Here is a 22842-nt window from a genome sequence, read left to right as displayed (position 1 = left end):
ACATTGGAAGTATGGCTGTTTGGCTTCAAGTTCTCCACAAAGGCCACACCTGACTAGACTTCTCTGGACAATAGATAGCAGAACCAGGGTCTCACTGGCTTCTGCCAATTCTGAATTGATGGCACTGCTGGACATGTTTCCATTGTGAAGGGAATAAAATATGATGTGTCTATCATCTGCTGCAGTATGTTTCCTTATTGCTGTGCTCAGTCTTGCCATGGTGTATGACTTTTGACAGTAAACTGTCTTCAGCAACCTCACCTTGTCAGCTGAGTTTGGTTGTTCCTCACCCAGTTTGATTCCTCCTACACAGCTATTTCTGATTCATTTATTTAATTATTGTGTTTAACCTACATATTGAATTAATGATCATTACCACCTGTTTGGTATAATTATTTGATCATATACCTGCCTACAAAATCCTTGCAAGTGTACCTAAAATAATTTATGTTGTTTTGCAGGCTGATTGTAGTCACACCAAATATTGATTTGATATGGATTTTTCTTCTGTTCACTCACTTTATGTTTAGTTAATTGATCAAAATATCTATTGGGCAGGGTACTGACAGGGGCACCACTATGGTAGGGTTTCTGGACCCCCTGGCTAATTTGTACTCTGGGCCTCAAAATCTGACTCATAGAGAAAATAATGGGGTTCTGCTGGGCCCCCTGTCTGACCAGGGCCCTTCGAATGATCCTAATCTCCCCCCTCCCCCCGTTTTGGCGCACCTGGGTACTGACAAAGCTTTTGAACAGATTGACATTACCATACTTTTGATAAATTTGAGTGCAAAGCAATGGATTTCTTGGGGTAATGATTGTACATTTTGAGCCTTTTTGTGTGGATTTTGTTAAACAAGACTTGTTTAGGCTATGGGGCGGGAGGTAGCTCATGGGTGGAGCCATGTATTTAAAGTGCTATAAGTTCTCTACACTTTCCCTTTCCAGTTTTCTATGCATATTTCCTAATTTGTTTGAGTGGTTGACAAAAAAGGTCAGGAAGGGTCACTGCTCTGTTTAATAGAACTCACTATGAATTCTTTATCTGTTCTATCATTCGCTACCACCTTATTTTATATGTCACTCAGAAACCAGTGCTGTTGACCGCAACCTCTTGGGTTCCTCCCTTAATTAAAAAAAACTTGCACAATAGTTCTGTCGTTTTTTGCTCTGAGCTTACATTGATTGATCATGACACTGTTGAAGCTGCCGTCGGAATTACTTGTCAAATATGCCAGAGTGTGATGTTGTGCGGGGCCTGAGAAAGTGACAGAACAGAATTAGGACAATTCTAAAACAAAAATGTAATATGATATTTGAGGTCAAATTGTGAAAGGAATGATTAAATGAACAGCTACCCAGTAACCTGATTTAGGAATCTTCTTTCTTGATCATTGTATCTTACAGTATATACTATAATTTCATGATTACTTTCAAACTAAAATAACATCTTACAAATGTTACTATATTGTATACAGACTCAAAATGTGGAATAATGTTGCTATTTCCATTTCATGATCACAATGGACAGATGAGCCAAATTCTTTGTTAACTAAATCCAGCTAAACATCCCTTGGGATCCCTGCATGAATGTACTCCATATTCCGAATGTATTTGGGATTAAAGACATCTATTTCTCTAACCATGTTTTCATTTAGTTGTGAAGCAAATTTCAACCATACTTTTGAAAATGCAACCAGGGGCGCTGCAAGGAATTTTGGACCCATGAAAAAATAAAAAAAATAATGATGGATCATTTCTATTAGTTTTTCTATTTTAGGGGCCCCCTGTCAGTCAGGGGCCCTTGGAATTGTCCTAACCTTTCCCCCCTTTACGGCGCCCCTGGTTACAACTGCGTTACAAGCATACAACTGTTCCAATGCGCTGCCAACAAGGCTCCATGGCTTTGGTGGCTGTCACGGTAGTGGATTTAGACTTTAACCTTTCTTTAAATTCCTTGTTACAGCCACTTCTGTGTCAGTATCGCTGTGTGCTTAGGGATGGGCGATAAATCGATATCGTAACATTAATTCATTTTCAATAATATCGATAATGTCGATAGAGAGTAATTAGGAACAGCAGTCCATTTAATTTCTGTGATGCAGCAGGAAGTTGCGGAGAAATGGTAGCCTACGCTCACTAAAATATACTGAGCACCTCGAGTGGAGTAGGTAATGTTAACCGTGGAAAATGTGTCTTATTGCCGAAAACAGTGGCAGCGAAAGCCATGGCAAAGGAGCAACTTCCAATGAAGAAATCATTGATAAAAAGGGTTCGTCTTCAGTTATTTGAAAGTTTGGCTTTTTGAAATCCAACAAAGTTCAGAGCAATGTTCAAATTGGTGTAGTAAACAAACAGGTGGCTACCAAGTCTGGTAATACGACAAACTGCAAATGTGGACTTCTTGTTGAACTCGACCTGCGGTCTCGGTTAACAAACGTTTTAACAAATCTCTGCTTACAAAGGTGTGGGTTGATCTGTCGAAAGTCCATATTAGTTTTTTTTATACAATATAGGCCTAACAACATGTAGGAAAGTCCCAAATCAAACGCTACGAATCTGGAGCAAACGCCATGTTGTCAACATCTCCAAGGCAACCGCTTGCAAGGTCCGTAAATCGTATGCGCAAACGGTTTTGCGGATTTCTTAGAACGTCTCTGGACCAATAAGAACAGCGTATTGGTCCAATTATAATACTGATATATAAGAAACCTTTTTTACCACCTGAAGCAAAATCAATCGTTGGAACATGCAAAAAGTGTGAGTTTGCGCCAAGGTATTGATAGGTAGGGTATTGATTAAAAGCAAGGTTTTAAAAAGCTTAAGTTACTTGACCCCAGGTACGTGCTCCCTGACCGCAAACATTTCTCTTACACCACTCTGCCTAAACTTTATGCCAAGTGTAGGGAAAAAGTTGAGGAGGAGACTTATTTAGCTACTACTACAGATCTGTGGTCTATCATTTAATTATCGTTATCAAATGTAAATAAAAATATCTTTATCGATAATTTTTTACCCATATCGCCCAGCCCTATGTGTGCTCTCTGTCTTCCCTTCTGTTCTCCCCTCAACTCTCATTAGTCATTCAGATGTTCGGCTGCCAATGGTTCATTCACCCCCTTCGTCTAGCGCAATTTCATTCGGCCGAGTGTCTGAGTCCAATAAAAACTTTCCTGTCTTTGTGTTCAGGAATCGATCCGTTTCGTGTTTTTTTCTCAATTGTATATGTCTCTATCGATTTATACTGACTATTTGAGCCATTTGAGCAACAGTTGTTTCATTCACAACTTACTCTGACTTATTTTTCTATTTCCTGTACATTCATTTGTTTGTTTGCAAATGCTCCATTGCTCCATTGTAATAGGTAAGCTGCTCATGGGTTTACACCCCAACACGTAGCTTACCTTTGGTATGTTCCCTAGGTTAGGAACAGGCGCCACCCATTATACTTCTGGTTAGTTTAGTTGGTAGGCAGTTTAGGTAGACTGTTCTATTTATTTAAATTGTTTGACGGCATTCATGGTTCCTTTGTGTTCTGTGGCATGTATGGTTGGCCAAATGCCATCGTCTTTGTTGTAATTTTATAGTTTTAGGTATCACTACCTCAGAGGCGTTAGACATAAAACTCTACTAGGGCACAGGCCCCTTTTCATATCCCTTTTTTCTTTCAAGCTTGCTGCGCACAATGCACTACTAGGCAATAGAAACTCCCCTTGCTAACCCACTACACAACAGTTCAGGGGCACAAGTTTGATATCAAAATAAGATTATTGGTAGGCCTCTCATTTAGAAACTATCTATGGTTTTGTAATGTTTTCTTAGCCTACCTAAATTCTGACTTGTGTGCCGGGTCCGACACCTGGACTTCTGTTTGCGTGCTGCAGTGGCGATTTGGCAAGCTCAGAAGAGCGCTCTGACATGGAATTTTTCTGTTTGTGTTTTTGGTTTGGGATACTGCATACATTTTTTTCCGGGATTATCAATCTAAATTAATGCACTGGCTAATAAAGCAAATTGTTAAAACTTAAACTTTAGATTTTACTGGGGCACAGCAGATTTATTTATTCCTCTCTGCATCAAGGGCATGGATATCATGAGCACTGCACAAAGTGAACGAAATGAACTGAATTGATGTACTACGCAGGACTGAGTACATCCAAATGTCACACCTGCGAGACAGGTACAGGATGGAAACAACAACTGCCAGAACCAACAACAACCCCTATATCAGCACTCACTCTCCACAATAGGCTGAGAGAGACTGGACTGAGAGCGTGTAGGCCTTTTGTAAGACAAGTCCTTACCAGACATCACTTGCAACAACGTTGACTATGGTCACAAACCCATCTTTGCTGGAGCAGACAGAACTTGCAAAAAGTGCACTCCACTCACAATTCCCAGCTTTGTCTCACCAGGGGTGATGATCGGACTTTATCGTCGCAAGAATGAGCGTTACATTAAGGCCTGCAGTCTGAAGCGGGATCAATTTGGAGGTGGGGGGTCCGTGTCACACCATCATCCATTGGACTGAGCTTGTTGTCATTGCAGGCAATCTCACTCACTGCGTTTACATGATGGTATCAATTTGAATCTAGCTTTATTCGGATAATGCAAAATCTTGAGGCAACTGCTATTATCTGAATATATATGGCAGTGAATAAACCGAATCATTGGCCGAAAGCATGTCATATCCCAGTGCGATACGTGGCGCTGTTTTCATTACATCTAGTGGTTGTACAGCCCTTTCCGCTTGATCTCTTCACCACTACCAACAACAACAACATCAACATTTCGAGAAAGAGGGCGAACGGAGAGCAAGGTGAAGCTACGTCCCTCTACATTTCGTGCATGATGACAATAGGAGTACTGAGAATGCAAACACGCTATTGGCGCTATTGTCTCACGTTGTTTGTTTGTTTCTGCCGGGCCGGCTCCCGGCAGCGACAACTTATCGTCTTTTTCGACTTCCAGGTCACGACCTGGGAGGGAGGGCGGTAGGATCTCAAGCATGCGCAAAGACGCAGAGTCCAGTTCATAGTCCAATTCACCGTTTACAAGCATGCGATGTCCGAATTATCAACTGACTAGGATCGAGTTATCTCGGGGTGTCGATCGGATCTTAGTCAGACCGCAATTATTCGAACAAAGGTGTTTACAAGAAACGGATCATTCTATTTAATTTCAAACAAGCCTGTAATTCGAATCCATGTAAACGCACTGAATGTTGTGCGTTACAGGGAATACATCCTCCTCCCTCATGTGGTCCCTTTTCTGCAGGCTCATCCTGACATGACCCTCCAGCATGACAATGCCACCAGCTATACTACTCATTTTGTGCTTGAATTTCTGCAAAACAGGAATTTCAGTGATCAGGCATTGCCAGTGAAGAGCCTGGATCTCAATCCCATTAAGCACGTCTGGAACCTTTTGAATCGGAGGGTCAGAGCTTGGGCCATTCCCCGCAGAAATATCCGGGAACTTGCAAGTGCCTTGATGGAAAAGAGGAGTATCATCTTGCAGTAATAACTGGTCAATTTGGTTCAGTCCATGAGGAGGAGATGCACAGCAGTAGGTAATGTAGTCGGTGGCCATATCTGAAACTGACTGTTACTTGAGATTTTGACCCCCCCTTTGTGCAAGGACACATCATTCCATGTCTGTTAGTCACATGTCAGATAATTGTGTTTATGTGTTAGTTGTTGTATCTTTTGATGGTCATACAAATATCTACACGTATTCCACTTTCCCCCCCTGATAGCAAGTTTTTACAGTCATGATTTTGCAATCATAATTATGATGTAAGTCCATATAGCTCTAGCACTTTTATCTGAAAGAAGTGCTGGGGAAAGCTTCATCCCAGAATTTTTTCATATTTTGAACAATATCTTGACAACATTTCAACCACTTTCGAGTGAGAGACTTTAAAAAAGGAGTGGAGCTTGTGTTCTGAATAAATATTTTCTCTCTGGTAGATGCATGTGTACTGTACTGTTGCCCCTTCAGTGTGTTCTTCTAGAGAGAGCATAGATAAAAAACGATGAACAACACTTGTATAACAGTTTCAAAACTCACTCTATATAATTGCTTGACAATAATTATTACATTTATATAGACGTTAAAATAACATTTTAATTGATATTTCAATTTTTTAATCAAATATTTGTCTTAAAGTTAATCTTGTAAGGCTGGGTGTCAAACCTGCCCCCACCTCTCATATGCTAAAGTCTGGAGTTTCTGGACAGTCTCAACTTGATGGCTCTCACACCCCATTCAAGATGTGGTCTGATTGGTTGTTCTTGTGTATAAAGGGAATTGTAATGCTTGTTCTTTGGATTCTTCATCTCCTGAGACCTTCTCCTCAGTTCTCCCTTGTCCTACTGTCCTACTCCTTGCTCACCTCTTGCTTTCTCTCTGATTTACAATGATCACTGTATTAGCATGAACCATTAATGCCAAAACCAATAGAATTCCAGGTATTTGACAATATGGGTTAAAGCAGAGCAAGAATGGTCAAAGTACGGTTAAATGAAATACGCATTTAATAACATTGCAAATGAATGAAATCAATTACAAGGCAAACATGTTACAAAATGAAGGCTTTAAATCTTACCCACTCTACCGTGTTCAGTTTACCGCTGTTCAGTTTACCGCGGTGGAGGGGTTTGCGTGTCCTAGTGATCCCATCTTCCTTTAAACCATAGGGGAATTCGTTTTGGTTGCTTGGCCAATATTTAACCCCCTACAGTTTTGGTGACCCCGACTACGTGATATGTTTCGAGCAATTCAGTTACAGTTTGGTATACCGGCGTTTCAAACCATGGTGCGGTGAGTAAGCATTTACAAATGTAGCCTACATTAATTGTGTTCCGCCTGGTTCTGTTGGTAGAAGCCTATTACTAGTTTCTGATATTAGCTCTGTTGGTAGAAGCCTATTACTAGTTTCTGCATAAAAAGAACAAAAAATGGAATGGGAAATTGAAATTAACAAATTACTTAACCTGTGGGAAAAAGTTAGCGTTAACAGAACGTTATCTGAATTGAGCAAGAAAGACAAGAACGGTCTCAAAACTGATTTTACGCTAGCTGAAATAATTGATCATTGGCGAACTGTAGGAGTCCATAAAAAGAAAACAGAAAAGAAACAAATATTGAAGATTACTGTACATCTAATTGGCAAATGTCTTCTCAAATCTGTCCTCAAAGCAGCGACACCTTTTTGTGTCACAAGGCAACACACCGCTAAAAAAAGCAGTGAAGAGACCAGCCATGCTGGCTCACATTCTACTACTGAGTGTTCAGACACAGACAGTGGAATTGGTGCGCAAATCACCAAACCGCGTTCTACAAAGAACCATCGTGCTCCTGATCCGCCACGCATTGCTGCCATAAAAATGGTGACAGAGGTAAAACCCAAGCCCCAGCAGTCCCCTCATATACAGTGTAACTTCTGTAAAAGACAAGGACATACCGAAATGCGATGTTGGGATCTTGGCAGAAATATGCCTATTCCGCCCACACGCATGTTTTATTCTAACAACAAAGTTAGATTTTGTCGTGCTTGTCTAAGAAGTGGCCACACTGAGTCCAAATGTTGGGATCTGGGAAAGGGTAGGCCTCCTCCATTTTACATGCAGCAAACGCTGGGGATACATCGGGCAAAAATACCTTTGACTTAGGACGTGCAATTCTATCTCTTACTTTTACGTAATTCAGGTCCAAATTGTGATATTGCTACATTCCTACTGCATTACCTGTGTTTAATCTTTGTTGTAGTTCAAAGATTTGTTGTGGACAGTTTGTTGCTGCTCCAGTTACTGTAGCATATGCATAGTGCATATGGTTTGTCCATCCATGAGTTCCTATGTTGGTTTGTGTGGATGAGTATTGGGTATTGTGGATCAGTATGTACCTTTGTGTGTTTTATAGAGTTGGTGGTAAATGTTCTAGGTTTTAGCTAAACTCACAATGGTTCCTGACCTGTAAATGTAAATTGGTATAACTTGTATTTTAGTTTATTATTGCTGTTTAATTTCTGTTTTGTTTATTTTGGACCCAAGAAAACAGTTCTGCTTTGTTTGCCATTTTCATCTATGCTAGATGATATGTTTGTGTACCTCTCATCTATCAAAAGGGAGGACTGTTGTTCACCTATTTTTTCCATTTGAGTTTTAGGACACTGTCTCACTAATTTCCATTTGTATCCAATCCGACTCTCTCAGACCCCAGACCACTCCAAACGTCACTCCAAACTTTACCATTTTCATTGTTAACCAAGTGCTGTGCTCCAACTGTGTTATGCTGTAACAGGACAAGAACTTAAGTAGCAGGAATATGCTAACCAAGGGCACGTCTGCATGCCAATACAAAGGTTTTTCCAAGTGATCCTCTGAGCAATAGCCATGATCCAAAACTGGTCCTCTGAGCACTAGCCATGATCTAAAAGTGATCCTCTGAGCAATAGCCATGATCATTAGAATCTCAATGCTGACCTGTCTGCAATCAAGTTCCTTTTCCTATGGGTGCAGGTTATCACACGATGAACACTGCAGCTTTTGCTGTGCTTTTGTGTCCAAAAGGGAGGATTGTAAGGCTGGGTGTCAAACCTGCCCCCACCTCTCATATGCTAAAGTCTGGAGTTTCTGGACGGTCTCAACTTGATGGCTCTCACACCCCATTCAAGATGTGGATTGGTTGTTCTTGTGTATAAAGGGAATTGTAATGCATTGTTCTTTGGATTCTTCATCTCCTGAGACCTTCTCCTCAGTTCTCCCTTGTCCTACTGTCCTACTCCTTGCTCACCTCTTGCTTTCTCTCTAATTTACAATGATCACGGTAGAGTGGGTAAGATTTAAAGCCTTCATTTTGTAACATGTTTGCCTTGTAATTGATTTCATTCATTTGCAATGTTATTAAATGCGTATTTCATTTAACCGTACTTTGACCATTCTTGCTCTGCTTTAACCCATATTGTCAAATACCTGGAATTCTATTGGTTTTGGCATTAATGGTTCATGCTAATACACTGTTCAGTTTCCCATCTTCCTTTAAACCATAGGGGAATTCGTTTTGGTTGCTTGGCCAATATTTAACCCCCTACAATCTTATTCAAATGTATGTGTAATAAAAGGCATCAAACTATCCTGTCTTTATTGCAAAGAGCTGTTATCTAAAGAGATAATCTATTTTACCATAAACACTGCAATATTTCACAGAAGTCACTCCGATTTCATGAGAAAGCGCTCATGATACCAAAATCCAAAGTGAACACACTTACTGGTGGCAAACTTTGACAACACGTCACAAAGCGTTCTTCAGCATTGCATGCTGCATCACAGAGCATTTCCCAAAGGCAGAAATAGTGATATCAGAGACGTCACTGTTTCCAATTGTATTATGCTATCAATGCTCGCCTGCCGTGTGTGGTGGCCTTGAGTATTAAACTGAAAATCCATACAGCTCTGGCTGTCATTTATTCCATCTGTATGGCTTGCTCTCTTTAAAGTTAATCTTTCCTTCCCAATTTTTTTTTTCCTGGTTGTGCACTGCTTAAAGGCTTTATATTGTATAGAACACGGTCACTGCCTTCCTCACATTTTGTAAAACAACCACAAGAAAGCTCTCTATTCCATCACAGGTTAGTATTTCAGACTTTAGACACTTTTATGCAAAGTTGATGCATCAGGATGACTGATGGTTCATAAATACACACTGGTACTACTTGACAGGGGCTTGGTGAAGAGTGGAATTGTACTTCTAGCAAATCATTGGCCATTAATGAGTATGAAAAAGTAAAAAAAACTGCAGGAACAGACTGTGATTTTTCAGTAAATATACATGGTGTACATCTCTCTCCTTAACGGTGTCCCAGGTAAACAGACACGCACACACACACACACACACACATAACTGTCATACAACTGTCCAGCCCACTCCTCCTAACCACAAGGGTAGAGACTTCAGGAGCTGACAGCTGCTTCAGGTGACACAAACTGTTCATGTTAAAATAGCCTTCATGCCAAATCTGGTAGTTTATTATCAAGTGCAGACACCAAGTATCACCACAGGGCTAAAGTCATCCTAACACTTATAATTATTACAGTATATCTATGTCAAGATAACACCCATGGTGGTGGATAGCCTATTGATCAAAATATACCCACTAACAAAAGGGGATGAAAAGATTGATGCCAAGACACTTGTCAAGTTTTTTTTCAATTCCTTTTTTTCCAACAGCTTTTGCTGTCAGCAGTGCTCTGCTTCGATCGTTTTGTTTCAAGTAACTGTGAAGGAATTTTTTGTCTGTCTCCATGGTGGACCATCAGTTTTGGTTTTAGGTGTAAAAGTATTAACAACCAGCTAATTGGAGAAAAGAGTTTAACAAACACCTAAATCTATATCACATGTGAGTACATCTACGAGTTTTAATATTTGTATAGGATATTTTCATAACATACCAAAAAGCATCTCATTTCTCAGGTTGTTTACTTAGGAAGTATTCAGATCAGTACATTTTCCACATGTTGCTGTATTATAGGATGTTTATTCAACACACAATACTCCATAATGACAAACGAAAACATGCTATTATACATTAATATTGAAGAACCTGGTTCTACACAGCAATTTGATATTGCTGATTGTTGTCTCATCTTGAGTGATATTTTGGTTTAAAACATTAAATGACTTGAAATTGCCTTGCAATCAAATTGTCCAACTTTCATTTTGTCTCGCAAACCTTTTAATGTAATTAACTACAAGGCACCCTCCTGTTGCCTACATTTAAAAATACTTAAAATTCTTCCTTCACAGATGTTACAAAAGCTATTTGCATAGCACCCCCACATAGTTCACCAGTGCCACTTTGCATAATGTCAGAGTAATTACACCCTGCATTCTTAGTCTCTTTTCATTTCTGATTTTGACTGAGACAATGTCATATCAGAAACTTAATCTGCTCAAGACATTAAGTGTATTTTGGTATTTATGCTTCTTGATATCCTATCTGTAATAGAATAGAATAACTGTACACAAAGTGATTCTTCTTCACAAATGTGAAACAGAGCTACAGACTTGACACTTCCAATGATCTTTCTCCTCACCCGCCTGTCGGCTTGCCAATGCAGAAAATGTGTTGTCTCAGGGGGTGGTAATTTCATGGAGCCTCATTTGGATTCATGATGTTTCACTACGACACTGCTGTGTCACAACTGATTGTCCATCTGTGCATACCAGGGTTCCTTAGTCCATGGGCATCAAAACATTTTGACACTCTACACACAAGTGCATAGAGTAACCCCTTTCTGATGCCATGTGTGACTGACGTCACTGTAGTCACACATCCCCTCTACATTGAGCCCATGTGTTGAAAAGTGGTTAGACTGCAGTGAGATTTAGGGAGCATCTAGATCCCATGTCTGTAATTTTTACTATGTGCTTCTCTCCTTTCATTGCTATCTTCCTCCCTTAATGCTGGCCTTCTCACAAGGTTTTGATAAAGACATTATTTCCAGTTTCAGCACTTTAATCTTCTGGAATATGTGTCTCTCCTGGAATCCAGGTCCCCCATGCTCTTATTTGATCTATATCACTGTTTTAAATCTCTTCTGAAAATGGGTCATATCATTGCTTATTTTACTACTTTTATGTCATTTGCGCATACATGGGTCTCTCTCTAATAGGGCTGCAACACGTCTTATGGCTGCAATCTGGGAACTTTTGTATCCTGTCACCACTCAGTAATTTGTACAATTTAGAATGACAACAAAAGTTGTATTTGTTAGTATTATAGTTACTTTGTATTATAAGTAGAAGTATTCTTCTTCAATGTATTATGTTGTAATGGGTGTATTTGTGCACTTATACTTACTAAAATATGTTATAAGTATACTGGAAAGTTATCTTAGCAATTTGATTGGTATATACTGTATATTCAAATAAATGCCAGAAACATTAGATATTAGAAAAAGACCGAAGAAGAACAGAGAACAATGGTCCACATTCCCTTTTATATCCAATTATAAACTGTGAGAGCAACCAATCAGTCCACATCTTGACGCTTACTTTTCAGAAGTAAACCAATGCAAAATGAGTTCACAAAATGAGTACAAAATATCAAGCAAAACCTTGAATATATAAGAGAGGTGAGTGTCGCCTAGCTTACAAATTCTCCCTCTGGATAAGAAGCAAAAGGTGCTGCAGTGCTCATATAGACTTGTGATTTCCTGCACCCACTTGAAAGATAAACTTGACTGAAGACAGGTCAGCATATTATTGAGATTGAGACCGAATGCAATGATTGGACACGGTACTCTTGTCTGTCTGTCTACCTAGCTCCCGGCTGTAGTCAGGCAGCGTGTTCATGTGTTTTGGAGGAGTCGCTTTCAAGGGAGGGTGTTAACATAGACATAATAGAGTAGACGTAGCATCGACCACTGCTGCCTACTGGCGCTGACAAGCCGTGGGGCCGCCATCTTGGAACGATCACCCGCTCCACTCAGTGTAATCTGTTTGGCTGGGGCAATGAGCTGTCAGCGCATTTAATTAATTATACTGAACTTGATACCAAACTGATTTTCACGCGGTTTGCTTTGCTGCAAAGGTCATACATGTAGCTATGATACAGGACATGGTTATTATTTCACAAAATGCAACCAATAGTATGGTAATGTTGAATCTTGGTCGTGTATTGCATGCCGCACTATCTCATCAAAATGACAGTTCTCTCTACAGTCAGAGTTCGTGCAAGAAGGTGGAACGTAAGGGAGATAACCTTTCCGAAACGTGTAAGGGCGTAATAGTGAAAGACCCAGAGAAACACGAATATCCAACGAGGCAAAAACCCGGACGATTTTGGAGTCCCTGCCGGACGCATTTTCTAGGTCTCGAAAAGAGGACCGGGTAAAAGAGGACGTCTGGTCACCTAGCAAAGCAACTAGGAACTTGCACTTTCCAAGATGGCGGCTGCATTTCACGCGCCCAGCGGCCAATGCAACGTCTACTCTTTATGATGTCTATGGTTAGAAAGACCAGAGACCGTAACATATTGCACATGCGCAGAGATCTGTTTTCAGATCTGTTTTCAGGAGTCTGCAGAGTGCTAGTTCGGTTGTTCCTATATTTATAATTGTTTATATACTATATACAATAGTTTAATTAGTAGAATTTTGTTACCTGTTCTCAGACATGTTTGTGCGTCACTGTAGAAACGTAAGTCGCTTTTTTCTGTTATGTCAATGTACGCCAGAATTCAGGATTGTAATGATGTTAGTTTAGTTAGCAGCTACCATGGTAGAGTTCGTTAGTATGTGAAGACGATAGCTCTATGTCTGTCTACTCTAAACGCAGTTTAGGTGAATTGTTATTGATGTTTGTGAGTATGTTAGACTTGTGTAATATGTGTAAGCTTTTGGGTATTATTATTTGTAATGTGAAGGAGTATTCTATTCCAACAAGGATGCACGTTACTGGCATAGTTATAATTATAGGTTACTGAAACGGACGTAAATGACCAGTAGATAGCAATTGGTTGTGTGTCTGAGATATGTTTATATTAAGCCTGTATGTGAATGTTATGTATGCATACTAATGTAAATCTGTAATTGATTCTCTTTTAATAGACCACAAACAAGAAGATAAAAACAGTTACACTAAATATGCCTGAGACCTTTGTATTGCTGTGCTGCCTACAATAGCCACGTAACCTCAGAAGAATGCATTCCGACTCCAGAAGTGTTTTTACAGCAAGGCTGTAGCCATAGAGTCAACATTGGGGGGGACGAATTACATTTTTTATGATAATTTCAGACAGCGTGCGTGGTTGCCTGTCCTAGCGTAGCACATTTATATCAATATATTGGGGGGGATATTTTGACCAGATTTGAATATTGTGGGGGGGGGGGGGGGGGGGGGGGGGGGGTGTGTCACACCCAATATGTATTATGATTACGGCCTTGTCTTACAGACACACCAGGGCGACACCACCATATCTGAACCTGAACCTATACAGTCCTTTAACCCTAACCGTTTATCAGTTTTACAGAGGGGTTGGGATATTTCAGTTTGAATCCTTTCAAAATTAAGAGTTGTTAAAATGGCTAGGTTCGCAAAATGTAACTATCTTGCCTTTAAGTAAATGTAGAAGGATAGATACAACTGCAACTGTTGTAACGTTTCCTGAGGTCAAATATTTTGACTGATATAACTAGCATGTATGAAGAACGCCTAGCTTACTATATCTTACACTTTGACTTAGCGTGATGACTTCTACCGTTTATCTTTAGAAGGAAAAACTTGAAAGCCTGAGTGCAAGCGCCGGCGTGCCCATCGGGAGCAACTTGAGGTTCAGTCTTGCCCAAGGATGCTTTGGCACATGGCCTGGAAGGAGTCGGGGATCAAACCGCCAACCTTGCAATTAGCAGACGACCATCTCTACCCCCTGCGCCACAGCCGCCCCAATAAAAACGCTAAATAACTTAAAAATATTGATTTTAAAGACAATTTATTTCAAATATCACATTGTTTTCAAAAATAGTTAACGATTAATTTAGACGAGGTATCATGATTAGGCTTGAGGCTTCAAACCGCGGTACAAAAAACAACAAACCCTGCCTACTTCCCTTACACTTCTGAATACAAACATATACTTTAGTTTGCGAAGCAGATCCAGAAAATGGCATCCCTGCACCAGCCTGATAAATATTTACATACATACAAATACATTTTAGAGTAGTGTAACTGTTATTGAGCAGCTTTTGTTCTAATTAGAAAGAACTTTCCATCTCGATGATGTCGCTTTCTATCTCGTTCTCCACTTCTTTGGTTCCAGGTTTGACATCCAGTACTCCTTCCATTTCCTTGTCTTTCAAAACATCTTGATCTTGGATCTTGTTGATCTTGGCGAAGCTCTGGCTGATTTCAACAAAAGTCTTTTTTTTGGTCTCAGGGAGGATGAAGTACAGATATAAGGCACCGAGCACGCAGACCACCACAAAGACCAGGAAAGCATAGGTCTTGAGGCCCTCCTGCACAAAGACAAAACACATCTTAGAATCTGAGGAAATACCAGTTTTTAAAGTAATTATACTGTAGACATGATCATACCAGCACTTCTTTCTTTTAAGATAATTTCCAAGTTGATTTAAAAAAAAGAAAAACTGAGGTGAATTTCAACTGAGCTAAGATTTTTCTACCAAATAAACAAAAAATATGCTCTCTCTCATCCTACCCCTCTTTCCCCTTCTCTCTCTTTGTCAGCTTTTAGCCCTCCTGTGCAGCAATTTACAAAAGGATGCAAAGTCACATGAAGTATCTATTTGGTTATCTGTCTGTTACTCAAAACTTGACAGTGGGACATGCCATAAAATCCCAGAGACGTTTCTTATTAATTTTGTTTCTACTGAAGTAGCATACCTTTTGAGCAGTGAAGCTCAATTCCCCCCCCCCCCACACACACATACACATACAGTACAGTTACACACACATGCACCAAGAGCCTCAGGGTCCACTGTTCACCTCCAGGGTCAAAAGAGCATCCCTGCTCTGGTGAATCACACACATCCTAAAATAGACACCCAGTGAAGACAGCAAAGCGGGTGAACAGAGGACATCTGAGAGGTTAGCTCTCAAGGTAGTAAGACTTTTGTGTGTTTTTTTATACTACAATGACAGGTTCATAATTAAATCGTTATGTCATTATGTTTTCTTGGGTAGTTGCCAATGAGTCTCTAACTCTAAACCAGTAAACAGGCCAAAATGTGTTAAAAGCAAGTCACAGAATACAAGTTCTTTAAATTCCTCGATGCACAAAGCAGTGAGCAAATTCAGGCCAGAACAACCATTCTTTACTTAGTTTATATATCAATTAATTATGTTACAGCTTTTCAGGTGTATGTATTTTACTTACATTTTCAGTTAGAATCCCAGAAATAGCCTAAATCATAAAGGATGATCTCATGCTGTCTGCCAATAACAGGGTTTAATGATTTTAAACCCAGAGAGAGAGATTACCAGAGATGAGGAAACTTAAGTAACCCTGTGTGTGATGTCACTGAGGGAACTTTAATCTGTTGTTCATGAGGATATTATGCCTATAAAAGCTATTACCCATAGTAATAAACCATGCTGTGGCCAAACATCAATGGACTCAAAGTACTTCATATTTGTATTCATCTTTAATGACCTCAATTGCAACCCTAGGTTATATCAGCACCATGTTATTCTCTGGCTGTCTTTCTCTTTCGAATATTTTCTAACAGAATGAAGAGGGAAACGTTGTGTTGCCCGACCCAGAAAACAGCGTTTGTGACATAATGCTTATATGCAAAGTTAAAAAATCTCCTCTTAAAATACCTCAGGGTTTGTATCACAATAACACAATGAGTCATAGACCAAATACATGTCCCTATCCTTTGTCCTGTCATTAATACAATTTTTGCTGGCCCTATGGATTAAGGAGGACAAGGGAGCTACTTTTTCCTGTATAAGCTTTATCTGTGGTGCTGGCTCAGCCTGACTCTACTTGGCCTCAAGCGTGCGCACACACACACAAGTCTGTATTGCTGTTCTTGTGAGGACTCGCAATTGGGGGGGTCAGATGGCTGAGCGGTTAGGGCCGTGAATTATGATGATGTTGTGTCCTTGGGCAAGGCAATTCACCCTAATTGCCTCGGGGGAATGTCCCTGTACTTACTGTAAGTCGTTCTGGATAAGAGCGTCTGCTAAATGACTAATGGTTTTCAACCTACCCAGACGCTCCCATGTTACCCCGCTCCTCATCTCCCTTCACTGGCTACCCATCACGGCCGTATCAGATTCAAGACCCTGGTACTGACCTTCCGAGTGGTGAACAGGACTGCACCCGACTACATCAAGTTACTGCCAAATCATATGAACACCATTGTGTGATTAAGCATTTTTAGGTGTCCTCTATCGCCCACCAGGGCCGCTAGTTGACTTTGTGGAGGAGCTGGACATGCTCCTCAGCATCCTCCTGGATGATGGAACACCGCTGATAATCCTTGGGGACTTCATCATCCACCTCGAAGGAACGCAGGCCGTCGACTTCAAGTCTTTTCTGACTTCCTTCGACCTGAAGCTGCTGAACACACCGGCGACCCACAAGGCAGGAAAGCAGCTAGACCTCATCCTGACACGTAACTGTATCACTGACCTAACCTCAGTAACCCGACTACACATTTCTGATCACGCCTTCATCTAATTCTCTGTCTCTCTCCATCCAACCCCTACTACCTCCCCTCCCCTCCCCTCGTAGATTTCCGCCGCAACCTCCACTCGAGGCCATCCATCATCATTCTGCTGGACCTTTCTGCAGCATTTGATACGGTTAACCATCAAATCCTGCTCACCAGACTCTCTGAGATGGGCATCAATGGCACTGCACTTCAGTGGAACTCATCCTACCTGTCAAGAAGATCCTACCAAGTCTCCTGGGGAGGCAAAGTGTCAAGCCCCGCCAGCTCTCCACCGGTGTCCCACAAGGCTCCGTCCTTGGACCCTTCCTCTTCTCCCTGTACACCACCTCGCTTGGACCGATCATCACCTCCCATATTTTCTCCTACCACTGCTAAGCTGAAGACACGCAGCTGGACCTGTCGTTCCCCCGACTGATCAGGGGATCTCAGCTAGGATCAGGCCTGCCTCGCAGACATCTCCACCTTAATTTACATTTGTTCATTTAGCAGACGCTTTTATCCAAAGCGACTTCCAAGAGAGAGCTTTACAAAGTGCATAGGTCACTGATAATAACAACAAGATAGCCCCAACAACTTTGCGGTAGCCAAAACATGAAGCATATATTGTGAGCAACCAAAAATAAGTGCCAAAGGGTAGAACCATAAGAGCATGTAGTTAAGCAAGATACAATTAAACAACATGAATCGCTATAATTGCAAGTGTACCTGTAGAAAAGCAAGCAACAGTATAAAAATATTTCACAGCGAGTACAACAATTTGCATCAGTTAACACTAACCAACAAGAGCAACAAGTCTCTAAGCAAGAGTCATTGTGATCCTTGAGGAAACTAACATCGGGTCCAGCAAACCATTCCTAGGTACGTTGAACTCCCGGAACAAGTGCGTCTTGAGCCTTTTCTTGAAGGTGGAGAGACAGTCAGTGTCTCTGATGGAGGTGGGGAGTTGATTCCACCACTGGAGGGCCAGACAGAGAAGAGCTCGAAGTCTCCTCACGGGCAGGTCTCTAGGGTACAAAACGGGCATAGCCAGGCCTACCCAATTTGTTTTAAGGCCTTCCCAAAAACAAAAATATCTCCGAAAAATGATGCACCGGATGCACATCGCAAAGTAAATAAGAAAACAAACTGAAAAAGATGCCTATCCATGTATTTCTAGGCCTACCCTAAAATATTCTGGCTACCCCCCTGGTACAAAGCTAGATTGGTTATGGTAACTAGCTGTTTAATTGTAACTTGTCTAACTACATGCTCTTATTGTTCTTCCCTTTGGGACTTATTTGGTTTCACAATGTATGCTTCATGTTTGGCTTCCCACAATGTTTGGGGCTATCTCGTTGTTATGATCAGTGACCTATGCACTTTTGTAAAACTCTCTCTTGGAAACAGAGCCGTCGGGACACGTGTGGCGAGCATGAATTTGCCCCACTACTTCTCAAAGTGGTAGGGCCTCGCCCCACCACTTTCGACACAGCGGAGTATTGAGCGCATTTAATGTATCTACTATTAAAAATGAAAAAATACTTTTGCTACTTTTTGTTTTTTCAATTGCTAAAAATAGAAATTTCAGCCCGTTTACTCTGTTGACTATACTTCAAACGCTGACTGCAACAAGTGAATGCACCTGTCAGTCACAGTGATCTCCTAGCTACAGCCAACCCGGCCCCAGAGTCAGAGCATCGACCACCCCTCTCAACAAGTCATTGCTGCTAACGCTATCGAGCATAGATTTAAAAAACGAGTCAGTTGCAGATGGTTACCAAAAAGGTAAATTGTATTGGAAAGAAACAAGGTAGCTATGTCAAACTTCCTCAACGTGTCCCTATCACAATAAAATTATCATGCAGAGTAGTATGCATTTTTAGCTACTACATGTTAACTAGCGAGCGAGCTAGCTAGCTAGGTAGGTGGTATTATTTTAAGCTCACTGATGACATTTCTTTGCCCCAGGAAATAGATTAAATGAAGACCCAAACGATAACACGTGACCCAAAGAGAAAAAAATCCAATCATAAATTTGGCATGTACTGTACAATCATAACTGTAACTATAATGTTTTACATGCCTTGTGTGTAAGTGTCTACTAATTACTCAAATGTATGTGAATGTTTACAATTATCCATTGTAAAAGAATACACAAAGAATACAAATAGGACACAGAAGTTGACTTGTTCGTTAAAATATAGACTGGTCCCGAAGAAAGGCCCCCGATATGTCCCAAATTTTGCCCCACCACTTTTGGACCTGTGGTGCCACCTCTGCTTGGAAGTCGCTTTGGATAAAAGCGTCTGCTAAATGCATAAATGTAAATGTAATGCTTAACTGTCCAACGGAACGTTTGTGCAGATACGGAATCAGGGCCAAGACGAACAAAAAATTAGAAGCAAAAATATATAAATATATATATGAGAAAGAATATAGCCAAGGTTGTGCCTTGCCAGCAGCAGACACGCCCAATAAATGCAAAATAAATTAAAGTACATCCAACTCAAGTGCATACATTTATATAACAGAGGTTAATAGTGGGAATTATTATATGGCAACGACAGTACGAGCGCTCTGATTGGCTAATGGTTAGTCATGCCAGCTGCGTATTGACCCCATCGCCAGTCCGCGGTCTGATACAGATTATTATTGCCCTCCTGACGTCATCTTCAAAATAAGCGATATCGAGGAGTCAGCTGAGTTTACTATCCAGACGATACTGAAGACATCAACAGCGACGAAGAAATTGTTAACTTTCTAAAAGAGTAGTTATTTGTGTTGAAATTAAAGCCATTTTAGCAGAACCGTGTTGTCCGCTTTCTATCAAAAGTAATTGGGTATTTGACCATGGTTACCAAGGATCCTTTTGGAGTCTCCAAAGGGCACTTTTAGAAAATGCCTGATTGTACCCTTAGAAACATGTGTAATGTATTCATTTATTGTGCTATTATAATCTACTTTGGACTTGCACTAGGTAAGGCTTCATGCTGTGGTCCCATTGTGTTTTTCCATCTGCAAGCATCTGTATGCAGAAAAAGTTATATTAAATTGTGTTCAAGCATCTATTATTCAAAACTATAAGCACTTAAAGTCATTCTGACAACATGGGAAAGAACTTTAGAGTGCCACTTTTCAAAAGAAACCACAACCATGCATGTACTCCAAATTGTTCAAGAACAGCTTTCAATTTACTTTGGGTATACCAAAGACTACTCTTTCAAATAAAGAGATTGAAAGAATGAGAAAGGAGAGGGTTTATGCCTAAAAGATAGCAAGAGATGAAGATAAATAAATAACTAAACTAAGAGAGAGCAGAATGTACTTCAACCTGACAGGTCTGAGGGGAGGTGGACTCAAGGACGGTGAATTAGCTGCATGCATGACAGGGCACTACTCAATATTGTCATTCTTTTTCTTAACATTGTAATTGATACAATACCTCATGATGTATTGCTCATTAGACTCAGGTCTAGTACACAGGTATTTTTAAATTGTTTTTTTCTTCCTTCGTTCTTAAAAAAAGACAGTTCAAACAAGCACTGTTCAAAAAATATATAAAAAACATGCTGTCAAGAGTATGCCAAATCAACAAGCAGTGATACAACCTTAACCACAATGCCATGTTGGCCAGTCAGAAGCCTGACAATAATGTATTCCTGGTTCCAGTAGGCTACCAACAATGGTGTATTGATGAAGGAGTCTTTGCATTGTCTCTGTTCCTGAAACCTCTGTTGCTAAATATATTGGAATAGTAACTGTACATTTGCTATGTGTGAACATTTAAAAGTCCTGTTGGCAAGGTTAAAACCAGCACTATTTTGTCTATGTCCTTCATTGCATAAAATGCATGCAAAGGAAATAACGGCACACACTAATGTTTACAAGCCAAAAACTCAGTTCTACCGCTCAAAAAAATCGACACTGAAAACAGAGTTTTGAAAGTGTTCAGCCTGAAGGGGTTTTGTAAATAATCAGTTTCAGTTACCTAAAATGCAGGTTGTGTGTGGGTGAAAGGCCACAATGCATAGAAAACTGCAATGTTTACGTGTGGACTAGGTGTAACTGGTGTGTATCAGTGAAACTCACTCCTCAGGTATGTAACAGGCCACCCACATCAAGGAATAGCTAGCTTTTCTTTGGCGTAGCTGGTAGTGGTTGCGCTTGGCAGTCAGAGGTGGCATGTTCGAGACCAGGCAAGAACTAACAAATGGTCCATAAAGCCTTCTGACGGAGCAAGAGCACATCTATTACACCCCCGTTACATAGGCGTCATATTACTTGAATGTATTGAGATCAGCATTACAGGGATTCATTAACAAGAGAATAGCACTGTAGTATGGGGAGGTCCACTGAAATAATCACTCAGTCTGTATAAGTTGTTATAAGTAGCATTCCCCTACACTGGGTCCCCTCAAAATGCTCATTGGAACACACACACAAACTCAAATGGTGTGCTAATTAGGATTCTGTAAAAGGATTTGGCATCATCTGTCACATAGCTTGTCCTGAAAGCCAAAAAGTGAATGAACAAATAGACCTGGGCATTTTACGGCCCGCAGGCCACACCCGGCGTGAGGTAAATCAAAAATCAATAAATGTGTTGAGCGGTAGGAAATCTGTAGTCCTGAAAGACTACACTGGATTCACAGTCTTAGTTAAGACTGGTCGTAAATTTAGTTGGTGCAACAGGCGTTAGATATGGGCCTAAGACCGTTCTTAACTAAGACTGACTTAGGACTTAAGACAGTCTTAGCAATGACTAGTTGGTGCAACCCACTCTGCTTACGCAGCCTCACCGACAGGAGACACTGAGTTAGCTGTTGGTTAGCCCTCAAAAATGAAAGGTTGATGCAGAATGTAGAGTTTTTAACAAGACATGCACTTCTAAGTATCTGTTTACTGTAGTCAAAGGCAAAGCTATGTGCTTAGTTTGTGTAAAACAGGTCACTGTGTTGAAGGATTAAATTTGAATCGGCACTACAGGACTAAACACGCAGACAAATACAAGAACTTGACTGATGCAGAGTGGGCGTGGGCCGCTTAGGGCTGGGCGGTATGACGGTATATACCGTGCGACAGTAGAAATGTGTCTACCGGGAGAGATTTGGCTATACCGTTTCAACCGCGGTATACTTTATACAATATTTTTGTATTACACGTGTCAATTAAATGTCTGGTTGTTGTATTGTATATAAGCCATCATATAAATCGCATTCTTGCGATATTCAGAATTGTAGTTTAACTTCTATTTGATTTGCTATTTTCGTTTGACCTGAAGCACATTTGCGTTGGTCTGAGGAATTTTCGAAGTGGAGTGTATTTTGTCTAAGCGGACCACATTCATGCCGATGCTAATTACTTATATATTTGATGTCCCATTCTTGAGGTAACCAATTCGATTTGTTGTTCAAGTTTTATGTCTCGCGCTGTAAAATTCTTGTTGTAAAATTACACTGGTTGCATTGCTAGCATTCTTGATCTAGGACAGGGGTCGGCATAGCCTGACGTTGTCATACTCATAATTCTAGTCAGAATATGAGTCTGAGAACTCTCCGTTGGGTTTTGACTACGAGGCGTGTTTCAAACGAGCCTGGAAAACAAATGCCTCTTCGCTCAATTGGATAGATCTACAACCAATCAGAGCAACAGA

General features: G+C 40.6%; 1 protein-coding gene across 2 annotated transcripts in view; it reads right to left on the bottom strand.

Annotated features, from left to right (window-relative positions):
• Window positions 1-14480: 14480 nt before the first annotated feature.
• The window catches only part of slc2a9l2 (solute carrier family 2 member 9, like 2), a 147129-nt gene continuing 138767 nt past the window's right edge, over window positions 14481-22842 (bottom strand). For both annotated transcript variants that reach the window (XM_047025544.1, XM_047025543.1), the window contains one exon: window positions 14481-15020. In XM_047025544.1, the coding sequence (XP_046881500.1) occupies window positions 14760-15020 (261 nt within the window). In that variant the 3' untranslated portion in view covers window positions 14481-14759. The remainder of the gene's footprint in view (window positions 15021-22842) is intronic.

This window comes from Hypomesus transpacificus, chromosome 9 (assembly GCF_021917145.1).
Source record: "Hypomesus transpacificus isolate Combined female chromosome 9, fHypTra1, whole genome shotgun sequence".
In the NCBI taxonomy this organism is placed as follows: domain Eukaryota; kingdom Metazoa; phylum Chordata; class Actinopteri; order Osmeriformes; family Osmeridae; genus Hypomesus; species Hypomesus transpacificus.
Note: the sequence above shows the minus strand (reverse complement) of the source record. Positions and strands in the feature narration are given on the sequence as shown.